Source organism: Heterocephalus glaber, unplaced genomic scaffold (genome assembly GCF_053883595.1).
Source record: "Heterocephalus glaber isolate CG9 unplaced genomic scaffold, H.glaber_assembly_v1.0 deba00001431, whole genome shotgun sequence".
NCBI classification, from domain to species: domain Eukaryota; kingdom Metazoa; phylum Chordata; class Mammalia; order Rodentia; family Bathyergidae; genus Heterocephalus; species Heterocephalus glaber.
Genome location: NW_028258295.1, coordinates 3,766,620 through 3,791,390, shown reverse-complemented (window position 1 = coordinate 3,791,390; position 24,771 = coordinate 3,766,620). Strand labels below are relative to the sequence as shown.

Genomic DNA, 24,771 nt, shown 5'->3' with positions numbered 1-24,771 from the left:
TTTTAATGGATGTTTTCCAAGATAATGTGTAAGCTAGAAAAAAGAGAGGTTCTTATGAAGTGTACTTAACATAGAAGACTTGGAAAAAATTCTCTGGAGTCCTGCACCCCTTGAATGCTTGGAAAGCTAATGACTGAATCCAACAATCTTACTAAATAAAACCATTGTTCAAGCACACTGATTGTCACATTATTTGCTAGTAGGGAGATGAGAAAGGGCCCTTCATTTCCTTAGGATTGAGGCTAATCCCTTTTGCCTAGGAAACTTCAAGGAGAGAAATCAGACATGAAGCTAGGGATAAGATAGAGGAAAACACCCCCTGATTCATAATTATTCCCTGTCCATGCAGATGGGGAATAAAATGCTTTGTCTTTAAACCAACATTTAATTTGTTAATATTAAAAGAAAGATGACTCTGTTACTCTTCAAATAAGTTATTTAAACTGTTTTTCCGGACCTTGCTTATCTCACACATGGTTTGGAGACAATGAATCTAGAAAAGTATGGAGAATCATGGGATAGGAAAGACCTTCTTTCCAGTGTCAGAAGTTTCTTCACAAAAGAAAGGCAAAATAACAATAGAGAATATGCTACTTTGAAAGGGGATTGGCAGAACCTAGATAATATAAACTGCACATTTAGATAATGTATTATTATTATCATCATTTTTTTGGTATGGAAATGTTTGTTTTATCTGAAGCTATTCATAGCCTCAAAATACCATGTTTGCTTGTTTTTTAACAATGGTGCACAACATTCAACATGTGCTGATAGCTCCTTGTTAGTGTTACATGTGAGGACTCTGGAATGAAATTTCATATCCCATGGTAGGAAGAATCCCAGAGTCATGCATTCATCCATCTGCTTCTCCTGTCCTGTATAATAGTTTTCTCAAGGCTGTCTTTACTTCTTTATTCCTCAAGGTGTAGATCAAAGGGTTCAGCATTGGTCCTACCAGATTCATCAGAATTTGAATGATAGTTCCCAGCATGGGGTTGGGTGTGGGCTGCAGGTAGACAGTGATGATGGGCCCATAGGCACAGAGGATGGCTATGAGATGGGCACTGCATGTAGAGAAGGCACGGCGACGGCCCTCTGTTGTATGAATGCTCAAAATGGAGACTGTGATTCGTGTGTAAGATACAAGGATTAGGAGAAAGCAGACAAGGGATACTATGCCAACATTTGTGAAACTCACCTTCTGTGCCAAGGATGTATCAGAACAGGCCAAGGGCAAGAGTGCAGGGATATCACAGAAGAAGTGACTTACTTCATTGGAACCACAGTATGGCAAAGTGAAGGTGAGGGAGGTCAAGACACTGGAGTGGATGCACCCCAAAAGCCATGTGCCCACAGCCAGGGCCATGCAGATTCTGGAGTTCATGATGATTGTGTACCGCAAAGGGTAACAGATAGCAACAAAGCGGTCATAGGCCATCACAGTATACAAGAAGCACTCGATGCTCCCAAGGAAATGGAAGAAGAAGAGCTGGGTGACACAGTTTTGGTAGGAGATGAGCCGGCTCAGACCTACAAGGTAGAGCAGCATTTTGGGACAGGTCACAGTGGAGAAACTCATGTCAAACACAGCCAAGTTCCCCAGGAAGAAATACATGGGTGTGTGAAGGCGAGTAGAAGCAATAACAGCTACCAGGATAGACAAATTTCCCAAAATGGTGCAGGCATAGAAAGGCAAGAATAAGATGAAAAGCATTGTCTCCAGCCCCTGTGTGTGTGGGATTCCCAGAAGAATGAATTCAGTTACAACTGAGCAGTTCTCCACATCCATGAGAGGCAGTCTTTGAAAGAAGAGAAAGCAGAAGTCATGGGAGAATTCCCTGGCTTACTTCGGATGAGGGAACATACTTGGAAAATGAAATATAAGTGAGCATCTCTTGGTTCTAAATTATAGAAAGGCTGATCCAAGTTATAGGACGTTTAATTGGAATGGACCTGTCATGCACAACTTGATAGTTACTTCAGCAATAGTTTTGTTGTAGTGATTGCATTTATAGATATCTCTTATTGTAAAATATTTTTTAAAATACTATATCAAGGATTTTTAAAGGGTAGAACATGATTCAGAGAAATATATGCTTTTTCTTTCACACGGTGGAGGAATATCAGGCCTCAGAATCATTTAAGGGCTTTTTTTCATATTTCTGGGAATAAGAATGACAGCTTGAGAATCACTGTATTTGTGAAACACCACTAATGATACTAGATTTTATTTTCAGTGTTTTAAAGTAAGTCATAGGGAAAGTTAAACAATCACTGTGTTACAGTTCAAACCATTTCTATATGAAGTACGTTCACTTAATTCTTGCAACAGCAGTTTGTGGTATATCTAGAGAAAAGAAAATAAAGGTTAAGCAACTCTCTTAAATTAAGACAGTGAAGAGCTCAATTAGGTATCCAATCTTTATTTAAGACATTAGCCTTTCCACACTACCATATCTGGGATAGATTATTGGTATTGGTGACATTGTTAAACATTGTTAACCATGTTTTTCCTTCAAAATTTAAAATGGTGCTGTTCCTCTTTAGTAAGTGATGGAAAATCAGGCTGTCTTTGCATCTGTGAAGCGCACACACACACACACACACACACACACACACACACACTGACAAATACAAAATCTAGGAGAGTAAATATATTTTAGTGTTTATTGACTCTACCTCTAGAGCAAAGATAGTGTCTGGCACAGGATAGGTAGATTCTCAATAAATGATAAAAGAAAGGAACAAGTTAGTCAATGGCTGGAAAGAATTTGATACCACTTACTTGTCTTGTACAAGGACTATGTGTTACTGTCAGTAGCAATATCTCCCATATAACCTTGTAAAGTACCTTAATCACCTACCTTTGCTCTTTTGCTCTGTTCCACTGAATACTTAGAATTTCATTTTTATTTTTATAGTACTTGCATGATCAGACTCAAAACAAGAGTTACACTTAGTCTATACTTCTCACAAAAAGCTTTGGTGTTTAGACCTCACAGAAAGTATTGAACTGATGATATCCAGAGGTAGGCTTCTTTAAAGTTTCCATTTTGTAAATATTTCTGAGTGAAGTCCATATTCCTAATTATACAGAAAAATTCAAGAATAGCCCAATGTTTCTGTTCATCCTGAACTATAAGATTTGTAAATTAAGGAATCTAAATGCTCTCTACCATTGGATATATGAGTCATAAAGGAAGAGTTAAAAAAGCAATGAAGATGGCATGTATGCAACTTACAGGGAAGAAGTTTGATTGTTTTATCATCTGTCCATCTGTCTTTTTAGGATAATCGTCCAAATTTGCCCTGGAGAGCATATTTTAAACCTGAGTCGGGACCACCTCTCATGATACTGAATGTTTTTTCTTCTTAGCTAAATAAACTCATATAAGTGACATCAAGTTGAATGTGTCTCTCTCTTCTTCATAGATGTTTTCCAAGACACTAATAGATCTGTTGTTTCCTTATATGCAAAATTTAAATGTCCCCAGAGCCCTTGAGCTTGCAAGCCTGAGTGGGTCCTATTCAAGCAGAGCAAAGGGAGTAATTAGGCATTAGTAAGTGATGGAGCCAAGAGAGAACACAGTAATCCTCTCCTTTGTGGCATTACTGTCTATAAACATGATGGACTCATTCTATATTTTCTGTTTGGGTGACTCACCCAAGAGAACAAGTGAGGGGTATAAGCCAATTTTAGGAAATATGTGGAAACCATTTGCTCAGTGTAAGGATATATTATTGCAATGAAAAAATACATTAGTCTTTTTATACCTAATTTCAAATACATTAATCTCATTTTCTCCATAGCTTCTGCTGTGGAATGAATTTTCTCTCCCACAAATTCATATGTTGAAATCCTAACACCCTGTCCACCATTAGGGTTTGTTAAAGCAAGTGACTTTAAAGAGGTTATTAAAGTTAAAGGAGCTGGGAAAGATAGAGCTCCTATCCCCTTCTATACAAGAAAAATAGACACCAGACAGAACACTTCTTCCTCCCTCCCCTTTCTCTTTTCCCCACCCCCTTCTTCCTCTTCCTCTTTCCCTTTTTTCTCATGTTTTCCTTCCTTCCCTCCTCCTCCCTTCCTAGTTCCTCTTCCAATTTGAACATTTTCTTCCTATTTCACAATATCAGTTATGTATTTTGGTGCTTATTTACACTTTTGATTTCTCACACCAGAGAAATCATGTAATATTTAAACATGTGTGTCTGACATTTCATTTAGGAGTATGGTCTCGAGGTCCATACATTTAGTTATAAATGTCTAAAACTCATTCTTCTTTGTGGCAGAGTAGTACTCCATTGTATTAAAAATCCACATATTCTTTATCCACTTGTCAGTTGATGGCCATTTGGCATGCTTCCAAGATTTAGTTATTACAAATTTTGTTGCTATAAACATGGATGTGCATATATCTCTGTGGTATAATGCTTTTCATTCTTTCAGGAAGATACCAAGAAGAGGAATAGGTGGGCCCAATGGAATCTCTAGTTTTAGTTTTTTGAGGAATCTCCACACTAATTTCCACAGTGGTTGCACCAGTCTACACTCCCACCAACAGTGAAGAAGGGTTCCTTTTTACCCACAGCCCTGTCAGCATTTGAAAGATAGCCTCTTTAATAAATGTCAGTGGAAATACTGGCTTTCCACATGCTGAACACTAAAATTAGACCCATGTCATTTACCATATACTACACTAATATGAAAATGGATCAGACATTTATATATTGAAAGAGAAACACTAAATCTGCTGGAAAAGAGAATAGGTAGAACTCTTGAAGACATAGGTATAGGCAAAGACTTTATGAACAAAACCCTGATAGCACAGGAAGTATTACAGAGAATCAACAGCTGCGATATCATCTTATTAAAAAGCTTTTACACAGCAAAGGAAATCACCAATAGAAATGATGAGACAACGCACAGAGTGGGAAAAATTTTTGCCAGCTGCTCCACAAAGGACTAATATCTAGAATATATAAAGCACTTATTAAAATCTGGGGTAGATTTCTTTTTTTCTTGTACAGAGGATCAAACTGGGCACCTTGTGCTTGCAAGCCAGACAGCAGAACCACTGAGCTAAATACCCGGCAAACATTTTTTTTTTTGGTTCCAGGATCGAATTCAGGACCTTGAGCTTGCAAGGTAGGCAGTGGAACCACTGAGCTAAATCCCCAGTTAGATTTCTTGATAATAGCAATTCTTTCTGGAATGAAATGTAATCTCAAGTTTATTTTAATTTGCATCTCTCAAATGACTAGTGATGTCAAAATTTTTTTCATATATTTATTTGCCACTCGTACTTCTTCATTTGAGAAGTGTCTGTTCATTTCAGATGCCCATTTTTGGATTGGGTCTTTAAATTTAGGGGGTCTGATTTTTTGAGTTTCTTAGTGGACTGAGAGTTTTTCTATATCTCAGAGTCGGTTTTCTATTGTATTCATTTGCAAATATAGTTTCTATTACTAGGCTTCTCAACAGTTTTGTCATTTGGCAAAGTTGACTTCCCTATGAAGGAATTATTTTAAACAGGACCTTTCCTGAATTATACATCAGGAAATACATGTTGTAAAGTATTAATCAAAAAAAGTAAAAAATTGTACACCCATTCACAAAAGAAGTTTCCTGAATCTGTCCTTTGTCTTCTATAAAAGAAAGAAGTCAAGAACTTTTCCGTTGGAATTTCAGATATTTCTAAACTAGGAATCATTGGAGTAAATAAAAAGTTCTAGAACAATAGAATTAGCATAAGTTTATATGAAGCACTTCTAAGTAATAGATGTGTTTATTAATATTTCATTAATATATTTTAAACATTTAAAAATATTTTATAACAAAATAATTTATTAAATTGGCTGAAATAAATTTAAAATTATATTATTAAATTCATTTTCAATACTACAATATAAGTAACATAAAAGATACATATTTATTGCCAATTAATATAAAAGTAGTCTCATTCATTATAGAAAACATACTTTATTAATATATAACATTTAAATGTTGAATTTTAATAATGTCATATATGGGTTAGTCACCAAATATACATTAAAAGACAGATTAAAATTTCATTACATGTTAACATATGAAATGGACAAAAATCAGTTTTCAGAGCTCATTGTATTTACAATTTAACACCTCAGTTCAAAAACTGTTAAGTACAAGACTCAGACTTCTACTTGTAAACACTTCTTAAGTTTTGTAGTAATTAAATATGTTGTCTATATCATCAGAAAAAGAAATAAAATCTGGGATAAAATTGTCATTAGATGTCTTATCATTACTTTGAGATACCAGAATTTGATTTGAATACAAATTCTTAAGTTGGTTATGAGCTGACATATTATTAATGGCAGTCTACTTTCTTTATTGATTTTAATCTCAATACCATTTTTCTTCTTTAGTCAAATATGGGTATAAATTATATATAAGTGATTAAGAATACAAACAAAACTGTAATGGTTAATGTAAGCAGTTACAATATTTTTGCATATTGTCACCAAGTTAGTGACAAAAATAGGAGCATACATTCCTAGATACTTAAATACACTTGTTATTCTAACCACACACACAGATGCTGTCAGGAAGACTTATTTAGAGTAAAATATATCACAATATTTTCCTTCATATGTACTTGCTTTTAAATCATATTGCAAAAGTGCTGCATTGCTATTTTTGCTAATATCTGTAGTGTCCAGATATATTTTTTTTAATCTCAGGCTGTTTTTAAACCCCATTTGAAAATGCTGCTTTACACAGCTCAGAACATCCTGGGTGGCAGTCTGCTCCCACACTCCATAGATTGCAATGTCACCCATTGAAAGTGGACCGTCCATTGTTAACATTCTCCTTTAAAGGCTGCTTCTCTGAGTTTTCTTGTTTTACTGTTTCCAGTCTTCCAGATGAGTCTAATCCATTTTTATCCAATGTGACTTCATAAATTAGAGACTATCAGGCCTCTCTTCTTTTTTTCTTCCTGAGACAAGGTGCTCTCACAAGGAAGGCAGATACTGCAGAAAGGGTGTGTCAGACATCACAAACCTATCTGGTTTTATGTTTATTCTTTCTGTTTATAACCTTTTTGTTTCCCTAAGTATCCATTTGCTATCATCATTTTTTTAAATCCAGTTTCTCACAAATCATCTAAAGGAAATCATAAAAAAGTGTTGCCTAAACCAAGTTGAGATTATTAACTGGCAATTGTAACCTTGATAACTGTGTGATGGTAGGAAGATTAATCAGTTTGAGAGCCATAGGAGAAAGTGAATGACTTGAGAGCAGTTGTGACACGTTTGAAGAATTTGAGATTTTTTTTTCCTTCCAGTATTTAGCCTTGTATGCTCTGAATTTCATTTTGATAAGACATATAATCTCTTCAGTCCTGTGATTCTAGGACTTGTAGAATGACATCCTTTACTAAATGCTGCTCATAACTTGTATCCTAGTGGCAGGCAGGATTTGCTCATGTAGGGAAGATGTCATAGACAATGAGCTAGTGGGGGAATATGCAACTGTACTAATTATATTTGGAAATGAAAAGTTATTGATAATACAGTGAATGCTAAAATTTTTAAAATATAATGCAATAAAAGACACATTCCAACTAAATTGCCTCAAAATATTCCCACTCACTTCAGAAACTCTAATCCCATTTTTTTTGCCACTTTCTGAAGCAATTCTGGAAGTTCTCTTTCAGGAGTGTCTATGTGGTATAACACAGTGATTGATGCTGCCAAATATCAGGGCCACAACTCAATTTGTAGGGCTCTGGGAACCAGCATTGGTCTGCTGCTGAATCACCAGGCCCTGTTGAGAAGGGTCTCCATGGAAACCAAATGCAGAGACAAAGGAATCCAGAGAGAATTAGCAGATCAGTTTACTGTAAGCCTGCTCTTTCTTTTTCTTGGGTCCAGATAATAGAGCCAGAGTTTTAGTATTATATAATACCATGCTATAAATAATATAATGCTATAAAATAGTATCATACAAATAGTATAAGACAAAAAAATTCACAGTTATGTGTTACTTAAAATGGAAACATATCCCAAAAAATGTGTCATTAGGCAGTTTTGTCATTGTGTGTATTTAGATACACCTAGAGGTGCAGGTCAATTACTCCACGTGACCCCTGGAGGTAATCACAAATGAATGATGCTGCTACTGTGTGATATAGTTTTCTATTTCATGGTGAAGGTTTTTGTAAGTAGAAATACACTCGAAAATAATGAGAATCATATAACATTTTAAATGTATAATAAACCAGTAACATAATTTTTCATTATCATTACCAAGTAGCCTATAATGGAAACTATAGCATGTGCTATAAACTGGATGGTGTTTAAGTTTGTTCTTTTAGTTTGTTTACACCAACATCAACACAAACACTTGAGAAACATGTTGTGTTCAGGTCTTAAGCCAGATATAAAGTGTGTGAAGAATTTTTCAGCTAGTTATAATCTTATGAAAACACGATCATACTTGTGGTCTGTCACTAACTTAAATATCATTATGTGGCATATGACACCATATTATACAATATTTAAAATAAATACTCACATATAACTTTGTATTTAATATTTTATATTACTATTCTTTTTTTGAGAAAAGGTCTTGCTGTGCTGTTCAGGCTGGCCTTGAACTCATATGTAACCCAACTGGACTCAAACTCACAGAAATCCTCTTGTCTCAGCCTCTTGAGAGCCATAATTATAAGCATGCACACACCTGGTTCTATATTATTGATTTTTAACTGAAGAAAAAAGAAATAAAAACTCATTATGTTGCAATTTCTATGTCTAATCAACTTCCAGATTTTTTTGCCTAATGTTCAAAGTTTTTATATTTTTAAATTTTCCCAAGTTTTTAAATCCTTTTAGCAAATAAAGCTTAATTTATTTATATTTATCTTCTTCAGGCTCATTCTTTTATTTCCAGATCAAGTTAACTTCTCTCACTTAAATTCACTTCTTATTTTAATGTATTTTCCTGATTAGTAATGTATAATGTTTCATAATAAATTTCATAAAATTTCTGATAGCCCACTGTCATTCATCTTTTTATTCTTCATAACTCCTAGCTAAATGACTAAGTAAATCCACAATGAATGTTTGCTAAGTGAATACATCAGAGTATTGGTTAACTTTTTGTTCATGACCAAATTCCAGAGCAAAGAACTTAAAGGAAGAAAGACCTATGCTAGCTCAAGGTTTCTAGAGTTTCACTTGATGATCAGGTTACTCCAAGGCAGAAACATCATGGCAGTGGAGCATGCCAGAGAAGAACTGCTCAGCATGGCAGGCAGGAAGCGGAAATAAAGGAAAAGAACCAGAGAGAGAGGAAGGGGCGGAAGACAAGAATATACCCTTCCAGAGGCCCAAATGGACACCAACAGTGCAGGGGTGCAGTCCCCAGCCAGCAACCCACCCAGACAGCAGCAACATAGGGGAACAGCCCCCAGCCAGAAGCCCACTGGAAGCAGCACAGTGTAGGGATCCAGACCTCACCTGGCAGAGTGCAGAAAGGCCAGCATTCTGAGCACAAGAAAATGGCACAGTGATGAGCAGCAGAGAGAAGACCTCTGAGGCTTTTTGTTGAGAAATGAAGCCCAGTGGGAAAGCAAAGAGACCCTTCAATAAAGGCACAGCAGGTAGCAGTGGCTGGTGAGTTGTTGGGGTCAACACTTCCTAACAGAACTCAAACTCACTGTGGGAGAAAGATGGCTCAAACCTGCAGTAGAACCATGCAGAGTTCAAACATGAAGGAAGTCAGGGAGATCAATTTCAGCATCACACTCAGAAATCAGCCAGAACGTCAATGGACCATGCCTGTCTCACTGAGATCAGTCAACGCAGATCTGTACAGTACCCATGTTCTCCACCAGTGACAACAGAAATGCCTTGGAGAAAACATTTTCCTTGTTTCCTTTTCTGTTCTCCTTCTTCCTCATTTCTTTCCTTTCTCATTCTTCTTTTTGCTCTGTTTTGTTTTTTCTCAATTTTTCTTCTTTTTAAAGGAGCATGAATATGGTTTCCAGTTTTTCTGTTGCTATTAGTTTGTTCTGTTCTTGTTTTCGTTCCTTCCTTCTCTCCTTTCCTCCTGTCTTCACCAGTTACCCTAAGTTTGCATGATCTTCCTGTGTCCTCTAGGATTAATTCTAAACTTTCCCTATCCTTGTTTTTCTCTATCCCCCAACTCCTTCTAAATCTTCTCCCCACAGGGCAAATTTGCTATGTTGAAGGATTTGTTTACTGCAAATACATTTCTGACTGGTTCTAGATTTTTAGATGTAACAACACATCTAGTTAATACAGTCAAAATTGATAAGATTAATAGTTACCACAGTTTGTCATTTTTCTAGGCTGTTTGATCCTATTGTTGATGCTGATTATACTGCTCTGGCCAAGGTACAGTGATTATGTTCTAATCAGTTGTCCTTCCTGGTATACCAACAGTGTAATTGTCTAAGGGTCATTACAGACTCAAAACTGGAGGGCCAACATTACCTGAAAGACAATCTGAGAAGTAGCTATTCATTAAGGGTTATAAATACTAGCAATAAAGATACTCACAATAAGCAATATACAAGCATCAACCCAGGAATTAAACAAAAACATCATCAACAACAGAAAATAGAAATGAGAAGATATCCAAATAAGATACAAACCCAGACTTCCAGGTCACCAATGGGAAATACAGGGGGCAATAAGATGGAATAATCAAGAAGTCAACCACCTGAACTCTCTGAACTGAAAACAAGGGAAGTAACAAAACACATGAAAGAGGCTCTGGAAAACATGAAATCAGAAATAATTTCTCAGACAAAAACAAAGATGGTGACCATAATGAAAGACATGATTAATAACTCTAGTGCACATACAGATTTTAAAAAATACAAGAGCAGAGGAAAATGATGGAAATTATGAATATCAAGCATAGGAAAGAATTAGAAAACACAAAATACATCCAAGCATAAATACAAGAAATTAAAAATTACACTGAAAGTTTCCACAGCAGAATAAGTGAATGAGGACAGAATTTTCAGAATTGCAGAACCCATAAAAAATATTACCCAACAATGAAACCCAACCCAGGCTTGGCTTGGCATTCTGGGCTCCTGTTCTGGTAGAAACGGAATTCAGACTCTGAAGCCATGTGAGCTTACAGCATCTCTCAGATTCAGAGGCAAGGAGATAGAAGAAAATCACCAGTCTATGCTTCTACCTCCACTTCTTCCACCTGCTTCTTCCTAAAGTCTCTTACTCTCTAGGTCATTCTTGAAACAAACTTCATAGGAACTATATTCTCAAGCATGATAGGATTCTTTTTTTTGGTACCGGGGATCAAACTTGGGACCTCATGCTTGCAAACACTGAGCTAAATCCCCGGCCCCATGACAGGATTCTTAATGAATTCAGTCATGAAAGTAATAGCTCACTGGATTGAAAAGGAGAATTTCCTGCTTTTAGCACATTTCAGCCAAAAAAAAAATCAAGAAATACAGGAAGGTACAGCTAAGTGAAGTCATTTCAGTAACCAAAGAAACAAAAGAATAATAGTTTGGACCCCATATTTTCTTCTCATTGTACTGAGTATGATGAAGACAAGACATGGAATCACAGCACAGTCTACTCTCATTGGATTCCCTTGATCTATTCTCTCTTCAATTACATGCTGCATGTTCATAGCCCAAACCTGTTTTCAGGTCTAAATACAACAGGCAGGGTTTGAAAAGAATATAGCACACTTGTACCTCTGCTCTACATATGAAGGATTTATCTCATTATATCCAGAAGTTTTTCTTTTCATACAATTCCTTTATGGTTTGGAAGTAACAGGATGCTATTGGAAGCCATGGGGCTATGCTTCTCTTACTCTTTCAACAATCTTTGTAACCACAAAATGATGGCATAGCCAGTGCAGATGCTGAAGAGGACATCACTATAGCCAAGATGAAAAAGCACCAGAGTGAGAGGAAAAGGAGAAGCAATGAAAGAGGATGAAGAAAATAAAAACTGAGAGACAGGAAGTCAAGGTTGTTCTGCCTACTAGCAAGAGTTCCTGTTCTCATTCAATCAGTATGATGTCTATAAGAAAACGCGGATCCCAGTTTCAGGAAACCATCTCTGTAGTCTTTGTTCTGCCATGTGTTGCTGGTAGGTCCCTGGACAAATCACACTAACTCTGAGCATCTCAGTCCTCATGTCATAAAGTAGAAATAATAATTCAATTTTTGCTCTCAAATTCTAAAATATTTATGAGAACAAAATAAAAGTATTTTGTCAGCTGTAAAGTATGAAGGGTAAGTTACTGATCTCTCTGTCTCTCTACAGCTTCTCAGGAAGGAAGCCCAGCTGATGTAGTACATTCCTCAGTGATAATTTCACCTCCTTATTCCTGAGGCTGTAGATCAGGGGGTTCAGCATGGGAGTGACCAGGTTGTTCAGGACCTGAACAGTTGAGTCCAGCCAGGGCCTTGGGGTTGGCCTCAAGTAAATGAAGATCACAGGCATGTAGAAAAGTAGAATGGCAGTGAGGTGGGCACTACAGGTGGAGAAGGCACGATGCCGGCCCTCAGCAGAGCGGATCTGCAGAATGGAGCAGACAATGTAGCTGTAGGAGGTGAGGATGAGAAGGAAGCAGCTGAGGGGCATGAGGCCCACACTGATGAACCCCACCATCTCCAGGGCTGAGGTATCTGCACAAGCCAGCTTCAGCATCACTGGGATATCACAGAAGTAATAGTCCACCTCCCTGGGGCCACAGTAGGGCAACTGGAAGGTGAGAGTGGTGAGAAAGGTGGCATGAATGCAGCCAAAAAACAGGGTCCCCATGGCCAAGATGGTGCATACTCTGAGGCTCATGATTATTGTGTAGCGTAGAGGGTGGCAGATGGCAATAAAGTGGTCAAACGCCATCACTGTGTACAGGAAACACTCAGTGCCCCCCAGGAAATGGTAGAAAAAGAGCTGGGATGCACATCCTGCATAGGAGATGGCTCGGCTGTTCCCTGAGAGGTAGAATAGCATCTTGGGAGAACTCACAGAAGGGAAAAAAATGTCAAAAATGGACAATTTGCATAAGAAGAAGTACATGGGAGTGTGAAGTTGAGTGGAGGAGATGATTGCCAGAAGTATGAGCAGGTTGCCTATAAGCGTGAAGATGTAGAAGGACAGAAACAGGGCAAATAGCATGGTCTCCAGACCCTCTGTGTGTGGAATGCCCAGCAGAATAAACTCGGTCACCACTGAGAGATTCCTCATACCTATGAGAATGTCTGACCTTGAAAAGGGAGCCAAGACTCTCAAATCTGGACACCAGTATCAAATTATTAAGTTTCTTGCTGATGAGTACTCTAACGATGCCAATGTACAGCAATGTACCTATTTACAAAGGGTAAGAGCATGATTTAGGTAAAAAAAAAAAAAAAAAAAAAACCTATTTAAGAAGTCACCATCTGTCCACTTCTTGCAAAGAATTTTACAAAAGCTTCCATAATGAGATCATAAGTTTAAAGATATTTTCAATATATTTCCAGCTAGAAACCTTTTTGCATCCTTTTATTATCTTCTAATATATTTATATTTGACTTCTTGTAATATCTTTGAGCAATAAACTCACACTATTCATTACCATCTACAAAATAACAGAAAAAAATTGTATTAGAAATGTACTAGAAATAAGAACAATTAATGTGAATCTTCACTTTGACACTTATTAGATATTGTAGTTCAAATTACCTGCACATTTACATACCTGGCTGTGCAAAACATTTATTAAAAATCTCATTTAATTTTAGGAATCATGCAACAGTATTTTCTCCCTGCAGACACTAGATCTTCGGATCAGTTCAGTATAGAAGCTTTCAAATTGTGCAGCCACATTCAACATCAAGATTCTAATCAGAAACTTTAACAAGTGCCAATGAAAAATATCTCTAAAGATAATGACCTGGACAGTATAAGTTACCCTGTACCACATCACAATTAGGTAAAAATGAAAACTGTGAAGAGAGAAACAAGCCTTCTGGGAAAGGAGTGATTATTGATCCCTGTTATCAATTCTAGCCATACCTGAGAAGTCTCTGAACAAATTCCCATGAGTTTTTCAACTACTGTCCTTGGTCTGCAAAACACGGTGTCTCTGGTCCTTGCCTTTGTGCAGACATCATTATGATCTGTGTTTTTACAAGTTTCATTTGACTCAAAGTCCATGTCAGGTAAAGGAAGTCCCCAAAATCCAGAGAAGGCCCTGTGTGTGCATTTGTTAGTGTGCAAGGGGCAAAGGCCATCAGTGAGAAATAGGAAGCAGTTTGAATACTCACAGAGTGCAGCTGGGAACATGGTCAAGGTTTCCAATGTGTAATGAGAAGACTTCACATTTACTGCTTCTGAGCAGAGCACAGCGTATTCGATTCAAAAGGCTTTTCATTTCCTCCTCATAAATAACCCAGTCTCATGGGATTTGTGCAAGCAAAATTAGTACACATGCACTCTCCCTGGAATGCTTTCATGGATGTATACTTCAGATCTTCTTAAGCTCTGGTTGGAGCTCAGTGATGTCCCTGAAGGAGCAATTAGTTTGTCAACCTCATCTTCATCTGGTCATGAATAGTCATGATATCATCAGAAAAGAATGGCCTGAAGTGGGAAATGTGTTCCTCAAAGATTGTTTGCATGGCGGTCCCAATTCTCACATAAATCACCTCCAATGATAGTGTACTTTCATTTTATTTGAACTTATCAAGAATTGTGTCAAGTGCAACATCTTAACCTTGTTCCACAAATAAAGGACATTGGAACTCAGAGCATCGCGGCTTTCCTAAAGTTAGATGGTAGAAGAGCCCAGGCATTCCCAAGCTTAGCTTACTTTGCACTACATCAACCCTGATACCCAAAATGATTCCAGGCAGAAAGCAGCTGTCCCTGTGAAAGCAGAGTACTATTAATAGATTTATTTGTGAAATTTGAACAAGCTTCTGTATATTCATATAGCAATTAATGTTGCTATTATATATTCCCTGACCATACAATGTTATGGCCTCAAAGAGTAAGCCAGAAAGGATAGACACACAGACACACACACACACACACACACACACACACACACACACACACACAGAGAGAGAGAGAGAGAGAGAGAGAGAGAGAGAGAGAGAGAAAGAATTGAAATTTTCAGTGGCTCATGTTCTGTTCACTGAGCTAAAGCCTCCCAGAACGTTCAATAGATATCTCTCAGGAGATCTCTAAAGATATGGCATAACTTGTAGACTATTTTGCATTGCACTTGCATTGTTCTTGTTTCAATCACAGAAAAGAGCCTAACTCATTTAATTCCTTATTCTCTGGACCAGATACTCAAGCTAATCATTGGCCTATTGCAGGAAAAGCTTATTATAAATGGTAAGATATTTTTCTGAGCAGTCTTGATCCAGCAACATGTGCTTTATTGTCTGTTGGTAATACAGGGGGTTGGATGAATTGCTAGTCACAAATTACTTTTTACCCACAATAGCAGTAGAAATGAATTGGACTCTAACCCAAATGGAAGAGAATAGGGATGACAAATTCCTCGTTTGTGTTTTCTTTCTTCCTACCATCTCTCCTTTCTTTCCTTCAGACTTGGTGAAATGAAGTCCCTAGCTTCCTGGAAATTTAATGGTTTCTGTGAAAGAGATGTGATCCACTTAACAAAAGAGTGAAACAACAAATAGGACTAAAACCTATTAAACATATATTTTCTGTATTTTTGTTGGAGAGAAATGGGAATGACGAATTCCTGGAAAGCACTAACTCCTAAGCAGTCCCTCATCCTGATCCCCTCTCTACTGTCAAAGCCTACACCTTGCTTGTATATAAGTAAAGTAATAACAGCAGATTACAACACTGAACCAGTCCCTGAATCAGAAGTAGAAGAGGCACAGTGAAGAGATCACTGCTTCTCTTAATAGACAAGATTATCCATGTGTATCTATCTATACATGCATTCATCTGTTTTAAATAGGTCTTTGCTTTCACTGAGATGTTCAACCATATCTTCTATATTCATTCCTTACTAATGTTTTACTCATCTCGAACCTTGCTATGCTGGTGTCATGGAAATTGGGTATTGTAGTCTGCTCAGCAAAATGGAACAAATCTAAGACTTCTAGGGAGGATTATACTAAAACATTTCCAAAGGGAAGGATTTATTATGGGATTTTTAATGGTGTATATTTGCAATGCATAACGTATTTATCTTGGGGAAATGGTACATATATGTATTGCAACTTAATCACTTTTACTTCCATTTCTTTTCTTGGCACTTCTGTTTCCATCCATTACCTTTCCTTCCTCACAAAGTCTACTTCATTATTTCCTATCATTTCCTCTTTGCTCTTTATTTGTAGTTTTGATTTCTCATAGAAAAGAAACAATGCAATATTTAACTTTCTGCATGTGATTTACTTCACTTAACATTGCAGTCTAGAGATGCATCCATTTTTCCAAAAACAATTAAAATACATCCTTTATGCCAGAGTAGTACTCCATTGAGTATATAACATATTTTCCTTACCCATTCATCTGTTGATGGACATATAAGCTGCTTCCAAAATTTAGTTTTTATGAATTGTGCTTCTATAAATATGTGTATTTATGTACCACTGTAATACAATGCAAAATATTTAACAATTTCAGGAAGATACCCACAAAACATATAGCTTAGTCAAATGAAATTTCTATTTTTAGGTTTTTTAGAAATGTTCTTATTGATTTCTACAGTGGTTGTATTAGTTTAAAGTCTCACCAACATTGTAGAAGTGTTCCTTTTCTCCAACAACTTCACCAGCACTTGTTGATTTTTTGAGTCCATTTTTTCTGGAGTAAGATGAAATCTCAGGGTTTCTTTTGATTTAGATTTCTCCAAAGATGCTGAAAATGTTTTTCAGGAACTTATTGATTAGCCATTTGTACTTTTTCTTTTGAGAAGTCTACTTAATTCAAACTGCCCATTCTTGGTTGGACCTTTTATTTCACAGGGTCTAATTTTTTTTGAGCTCTTCAAATTTTCTAGATAGTAGTTCTATGTCCAAGGAGTAGCTGGCAATATTTTTCCCATTCTTCAGGTTGTTTCTTCATTCTCTTTGTTGTTTCCTTTGCTGTACAGAAGATTTTAATTTTATATATTTTATAAAATCTCTTTTGGTGATTCATGGTATTATTTCATGTGCAATCAGGATTCGGTTTAAAAATCCTAACATATCCCTGTATCTTTTAATAATTTTATTTTATGTACTTTTTCTTCCAGAAGATGTGGTGTTTCTGTTTTAATAGCTACTTTTCTTATCAATTCTGATTTTATTTAAGTACATGGTGAGAGATATGTGTGTACATCCTTTCCTCTGCATGTGAATAACGAGCTTTCCCAGTATCATTTGTTAAAGAAGCTATGTTTTCTCCAGTGTTTTGACCCATTTATCAAAAATCAGATGACTAAGGTGGGTGCCTGGAGGTTGTTTCTGTATACTCAATTCTATTCCATTGATCATTATGTCTTTTTGCATGCCGGTAACATTGTTTTTATTACTGTATCTTTGTAGAATAACTTGAAATCTGGGATTAATGTGTCCAGCTCTCTTTTTGTTCCTCAAAATTTCTTTTGCTATTCTGATATCTTCTTGTTGTATATACATTTTTAAATTTTTTTCTAGTTCTCTGAAAAACTCTGTAGTTTTTTTATGAGAATTGGATTATATCTCTATATCATTTTGATAATAGGGACATTATGACCATATTAGTTATGCCAATCTTGGAAAAGGGGATGTTTTCCCATTTTATTTTTTTTAATTTACAAATTCATGTATTGAATAAATTCAATAAACAGATAAACAGTGATATAAAAGTAAGATGCAAATAAAAACATTATGAGCATTTTAGATTTTTTTTAAAAAGTAAATTTTTGTTAATTAAAAATTAAAATTAATACTGGGCCAGGGATTTAGCTCAGGTGTCAGCACACCTACCTAGCAAGTGCAAGGTCATGAGTTCAATCCCTGATACCAAAAACACAACAACAACAACAAAAACCTCACAAAAAAACAAACAATGGCTACTTTTCCAAAGTATAGAACTGGATTCCAACAAAAAAATTTAATAAAATAAAGCACAATGTTTAATAAGGCAAAATTCACACACATTTATATAAGATTACAAAATTCTGTTATGTCCTGGGAGATGAGGGGAAAGTACTAAAATTGAAGTAGCTTAAATATCCTTTTTAGAGCATTTACCATTATAAGGTAATATATAAATTTCACAATACACTATATTGAGAAAATAAAACTTAATTGTTGAATCATACCACTGAGCTATTCATTTACCATTAACTTTTAGTTAACTATATATTTATAAAGATATTCCTAACTCACACAGCTTTAAATACAGAAAATTAAGATATCAGATCATGCATAGTAATTTGCACAAAGTAAAAGTCAATATATTTTCAGTATCCTTTGTGGATACTCTAAAGTCTGAAAGTTTATGAAAAGTTAAAATATTGGATATTCTAAAATTTTCTCCCATTGTTTTTGTTTCTTATGAATACAAAGTGAGTTCAGAACACAACTTCAACAAGTCTCTACATGACTGTTGTAAAGTGGCTGTTAAAGCTAATAGTCTTTTCTCGTAGCTAGTAATCAATATTATTTAAATTATTGACAATTGTCAAACATCAATTATAGGCAGAATCAATTTAGTAAAGTTTTTGCAATACTGGAAACAGTAATGTCAATCTTATTCCACTTTCTTCCTTTAGCTGGAATTTTGAATAAAACAATTTTATCCACAGCCAAAGGAACAAACTATGTTCTGCTGAATGCAGATGGTCTTTCTGCTATGGCTTTCTGGCATGACAGTATATAAATACTGTTTGTTTAACTAACAGATTTAATGTATACTAGATTGAATACTGTCCCCTACATGCATTACTGAGACTGATTAATGCTAAGTGAAAAGTCTAGTAGCACCCAAATTGACATTATCCTGTGAGTGTTCAAATAATGAGTAATGTTTGTTAGTGAACTATTTTTTAAACATCTATTCTTAGAAAATGTGTACCAAGAAAAATATAAAAAGAATTGAGCTATTTAAAAACAATGTATTAAAACACTAACCTCTACCCTTTTAACTTATAAAGAAAAGCAGTAGCCAAACATGCCAGGCCTCAGAGTAACTATGTCTTCATACGATACTATAAATATGAAGATGCTTAGGACCTGCTGTTATCCTTTGGTGTTACCAGACAAACTTTCTAAAATAAAGAAATATGTAAGAAAATATATCACTGATTTTATTTCAGGGGACCCTGATTTTTATGGTTCTGACCTCCTGTAACAGTAGTAAATTAATTGGAGTTCCCCCCCCTAGAAGCCCTGTGCTCATACACTGGGTCCTGTATTAGGCGAAGAATTTCTCAGGATCACACTCCTTCAAGTGATATGCAAAAGATCATAGGGCTGTCAAAAATAACATATTCAATGGTACAGTTCCCGAAACTAAAGGTTGAGAGTAGGACTTAAGGCATCTGACTACAAATGAAGGCATGCTGCCTTTAAAAAAATCATGACTAAGGCCAGGGATTTAGCTCAGTGGCACCACACCTGCCTCACAGGCGCAAGGTCCTGCATTTTATCCCTAGTACAAAATAAAAAAGACTATAATGAAAATATAAAATTATACGATATTAAATTCATTAATGTTATATAAGGGTTAGTGCTTTACATAGAGACAATGAAGGTCGAGGACTTTTCTATGCAGGAATCAGAACTATCTATTATTACAGGTTGTGCTGCCTTAAAACCTATACAATAGCCTTTACTGTGGTTAAATAAATGCCCAGCAAAACTTAAAATCTCACTATGTAGTATTTTGGATTAAACAGTGAGTAATATTTGTAAGGACACAGTAAAATCTCTACTTTTGTATAAGAGGGTCATTTGGGAAAAATAGGTATTTGTAACTACAGCTAAATAAATTATACAATTGATAGTTTTCTATAATTAGCCATATGAAGATTTAAAATAACCATTATTTTTATATGTAAATAGCTATTGCTAAAATACTTTCAAAGATCAAACTTTATTTGTACTATTTGCTTGTTTTTCTTTTTTTAATGTAATGAACAGGTAAACATTAACCATGGCTTACTTGATGAACCATAAGTTCCAGGTTAATGAAGTACTATTTTCTCCCTTTGGGAAAAGCAAAGTTGGCTGTGAGAAAATCCTACTCCTTACTGGCCCTCCATTATTGAAAGATATGGACACTCCCATAGCAGACATTAAATATATTTAGAGATAAAGGTTTTTGGATGGTAGTAGGCCACTTAACTTCATTTTTAAAACAACTTATAATATTACTATAAAGGGCTTTTTTGATTCACGGATATTCCTAAATTGCTGATGACATCTCTAATCCTGTCTTTGTTGCTTTTAAAGATTTTGTTTAACACTGTAGCACTCAGACTGTTCCTTCTTTTCTATTTGAAATTGATATTTGCAATACCTGATAGAATTTGCAGTACTAAGCCATACCTTTGTGGCATCAACAAAAATTTCTCAAATCTAAGGTGCAGTTTACAGTGCAAACCTTTACTTTCAAATCTAGTGACTTAAAATTCTAAACATCCACAATTTTTTACCAGGTGTTGTGGTGTCAGCCTTTAATCCCAGCACTCAGGAGGTTGATGCAGGAGGATTGTCATGAGTTCAAGGCCAGCCTGGGCTACATAGTGAGTTCATGTCCAGCCTGAACTACAAAGCAAGACTGTCTCAAAAAATAAACAAAACTAAACAAAATTTAGAACAATAGATACCTTCTGCATACATTTAGAAGTAAAATAGAAACAGTCACCTTCAGATCAATCTCTGCTACTCAAATACAAGAAATACTGAGAACCCTGACCAGCTGGTCCTTAGGCCAGTCAGTTCCTGAAACCATGGAATCAAAATTTCATATTAGCTAATCTTCCTGTTTCTTGTGTCCTAGGACTATCTCTCTGACTCATTTTGATGATGCAGACAGAACTGTATTCTAGGAATAAAGGCTACTAAGAATGTACAATGTACCCATTTCAATTTCAAATATTAGCACTGAAAAATTCCATTCTAGACAGATTAATACTTTTCCGTAAGTAGATTTTTCTACAATAGTTTCATTCAGTAAAATCATTTAACTGGAATAATATCAAAAATTTATTTCACAAATCTCTTTTATTTTATTTTTTTAATTAAATTCTTTTATTGGTACATTGTAGATATACAACACAATTACATTTCTCATTGGGAATTGTACCTTTACATAATGCATCTTGGTTCTTATTTTTTCCCCATTCCTAGCCCTCCCTTCATGCCCTCCACCCTTCCCTATTTACAAAGACTTTATTTCCTTTTTTTCCATTTCTCATCATTTTTCCTTTCCCTTCTTTCCTTTCCCCTGCCCCTCCCACTACCCCTACCCCTTTGGACCTTTTCTTCCTATTTTGCATTATCAATTATTCATTCTAATCATTGGTACATTTTAGGTATACAATATAATGACATTCATCATTGGAAATTTGCACCTTTACATAGTCTCTCTTGATTCTTATTTTTCACCCTTGCCCAGCCCTCCCTTCAACCCCTCCAGTCCTCCCTATTTACAAAGATTTTGTTCCTATTTTTCCATTTTCTCATATTAATCCCATTCCCTTCTATCCTTTCCCCTAGCCCTCCCACTTCCTTCCCCTTTGCCCCTTTTCTTCCTATTTCACATTACCTATTATACAGTTTAGTCTTTATTTACACTTTCAGTTTCTCACACCAGAGAAACTATTCGGTATTTACACATGTGTGTCCTATTTATTTCACTTAAGAGTATCGCCTCAATCACAAATCTCTTTTAAAAACTAAAGTTTATCAACTGTGGTTAAACACAAACATATGACTCAAGAGACTACTACTTTAAATACATAGTCTGCTATATGACTTGGAAGCTGGTTATCTTGCTTCTAGATAATTAAGTCCCTTGCATCTATCTCATCTCCTAATTTCTATAACCATTTATAAGGAAAGGGAACGTGAAGAAAAGAAACAAGGAAAATCTCAGAAATTATTAGCAGCTTTCATGAAGGTTAAGGTCAAAGATTTTAAAAAAGATAAAATCGGCTAAAAGATAGATTTCATTAAACATTATCAAAGATAGCTGCATATTGATAATAGACTTTTGAACAATAATAAACATTCCGTTACACATACAGTATGTATCTACACTATATGGCACAAGCTAAAACTACTTCTGGTTGGAATATTGACATCCGTAAAAGATCAAAGGGTATACCATCTTTCAAGAAAGCTGAAAAGGCTAAGTAAGGTTAAGTGTCATATTTACACACTTACCTAGTTATTTTACAAAGACTGATTCCTAGATTACTCAAGCTGTTACTTAGGTTAAGCTGATGGTCAATAAGGTAAAGGCACATGTAAGCCAGAAAAATTTGGTCCTATTACTTTAGTATAAAGTATTTTCCATGAAAATATTTTATGCATCTAACTAAGTCACTTAAGTACAAAACATTTTAGGATTGTCACTTAGGTACTGCCTAAGTCAGATGTACCTTTCATAATTTTGTAGTCTTTCCATGGCCCAACTGAAAAAGCAAAAACTTTATTATTTCTATTTTATGATATAATCACTCATGTACTGCTGTTAAGGAACAGAAACACATTAGACTATTTCTATAGATATAGCAGAAAATTTCTGAATCAAAAGAAAAAATCTTACTACGTTATAACAAGGTAAAGCTAAAAGGATTCACTACAACAGCGTTTCACAACTGCAGTCATGAAACTCTCATGTTTCATGAATTAACACACAAACACACAAACCCTGAATTACCCTATACTATGCTTTCTTCTAGAACAAAAAACTATGTTAAAAAACTTAACCTATATATAACACTATTGTACAACTGGCTTTTAAGAAATAGTGTGTGCCCTTTAAGAGACGAAGAGATGCTCTAATGCAGTCTGATCTGTATATTACTCTATATTTAACATTTACCAACTAGCCGTCACATTATTATGGGTTGATTACTAGTGTGTATTTTACATTAGCAACTTATAGCTGCACTATTATAAATTTTTAGTCTATATTAAAGTAGTTAACAAAAAATTGATAATTTCTGATGGCAAAAATTTGTGAATCCTTTTCCCCTGTGGGTACAATGTATTTTTTAAATTTTTATCAATATTTTATTTTCAAAATCCTCCATGATTAAACTAGTTTTGGCAACTGTTCTATTGTGCATGAACACAATAATCCCTGCTTTCAACTTTATTTTGTTCCACTGTCACGTTTTTCTAGTTGATTTCTTTTTTTCTTCAAGTGTAGGGAAAGTTATATTTAGTACGTAACATGAAAGAGTCACATGTGATTATTTAAAATTCTAAACATTCCCCCCATTTATTTAATGTGTGATACAAAGAAGCTTTCCTAGCTTCTAGAGTTTTCTGTTAAAAACTAATGTTCTATTTTACAATGAACAGATTAAGATCGTGGCTTCCCATTAAGTGTAAAAGCAATTTGTTCACAAGGGATCATTGTTACATTACATTAAAAAATTAAGTTATGATGGCCATGAGTTCAGCTGTTAGATACACAGTTGTTAACCTAGTTCTAGTTCTCTTAATGTATATTTTAAAGTGTTTTGCATAATATGTCAGTTTGTACTCTGCTCTGGCACTTTTTCTTGAATAAGCTTCTATAACTTTGCTAGCATTAAGGCACTGTTACAGTCACTACTGGGTTAAAGTTATTAACAATCATATAAAACAAAGGAGAACAAAAGAGTTAAACATTCCATTTAAAAGTAACATTCCTTACTTTACCACTTAGCCGGTCACAAAGTTTTAGGTCCTGTGTAACCAGCTGTGAGCACACATGAAGAGGTCTGTAATCTAAACACACGGGCAACACACAGAGAGAGTGAATCCCGTTTATGGTATAGGGTTCAATGGAAACCCAATGACAACTCTGCTAATAATTACAGCGTTGATAATTTCTTTCATCTGTCACCACCAATTATAGTCCCCATGGCTTAGTATAACCCTATTCAGAATATACCTTTCTGCTGAGAGATTCATGCAAAACTTGAGTGAAACTGCCACCAACCCAAATTGGAACTGCCATTCAGAGTAAGTTGTATTAAAAGAATCCAAGCATGGAAACGAACTCATTCCTGCTGAATTGTAGATGAAACTTCACATCATCAACTCTTTCATGGACACTCAAGATGAAGATAATCTGTTACACTTAGCAAGAGAGAACCAACCAGAGACTGATACTAAATCCACACAGGAGTTTATTACCGGCTGGGACCTGAGCCGAGCATCGGACTCGAGCCTCGACTGGGGGGAGACAAACATGTTTTAAACACCTTTGAAGCCAACAGTTTCTAGGTCCCCCTATGGGATGGAACTAGTAAAGCAAGCAAAAGGTACAGAAGCAGAATGTCCTGCTGTTAGAACATTTGTAAAACAATAGTTGTTTAACTGTTGTTTCTAAGAGACTAAGGGGAGGAGGTTTCTAGGCTTCCTCCTTCTGAGTTCATCTAAAGGGCAGGCAGATGGGTCGTTCAGCAGCATTATGGAGTCTGTCTTGCTAACTCGGGTCCTTCAAATCAACTTTAAACTCTATGCTGTTTTACAATCACCCCTGCTCAGTTTTTTAGTATTTCACAACACCCTGCACTTATGT

General features: G+C 35.6%; 2 protein-coding genes across 2 annotated transcripts; both read right to left on the bottom strand.

Moving 5' to 3' along the window:
- Positions 1–853: 853 nt before the first annotated feature.
- LOC101721612 (olfactory receptor 10D3) lies at positions 854–1,870 on the bottom strand. Its single transcript, XM_021249084.2, has one exon. It carries the CDS (start codon positions 1,787–1,789, stop codon positions 854–856), a length of 936 nt encoding a protein of 311 aa, XP_021104743.2. The 5' UTR covers positions 1,790–1,870.
- A 10,457-nt stretch (positions 1,871–12,327) lies between these two features.
- On the bottom strand, positions 12,328–13,263 carry LOC101725284 (olfactory receptor 10D1B-like). The gene has a single exon (XM_004870863.3). The coding sequence runs from the start codon at positions 13,261–13,263 to the stop codon at positions 12,328–12,330; it is 936 nt and encodes a 311-aa protein (XP_004870920.2).
- Between the last annotated feature and the right edge of the window lie 11,508 nt (positions 13,264–24,771).

Excerpts from the sequence above, each read along its gene's own strand:
- LOC101725284 (XM_004870863.3), bottom strand. The coding sequence starts at position 13,263 with ATGAGGAATCTCTCAGTGGTGACCGAGTTTATTCTGCTGGGCATTCCA.
- LOC101721612 (XM_021249084.2), bottom strand. The coding sequence starts at position 1,789 with ATGGATGTGGAGAACTGCTCAGTTGTAACTGAATTCATTCTTCTGGGA.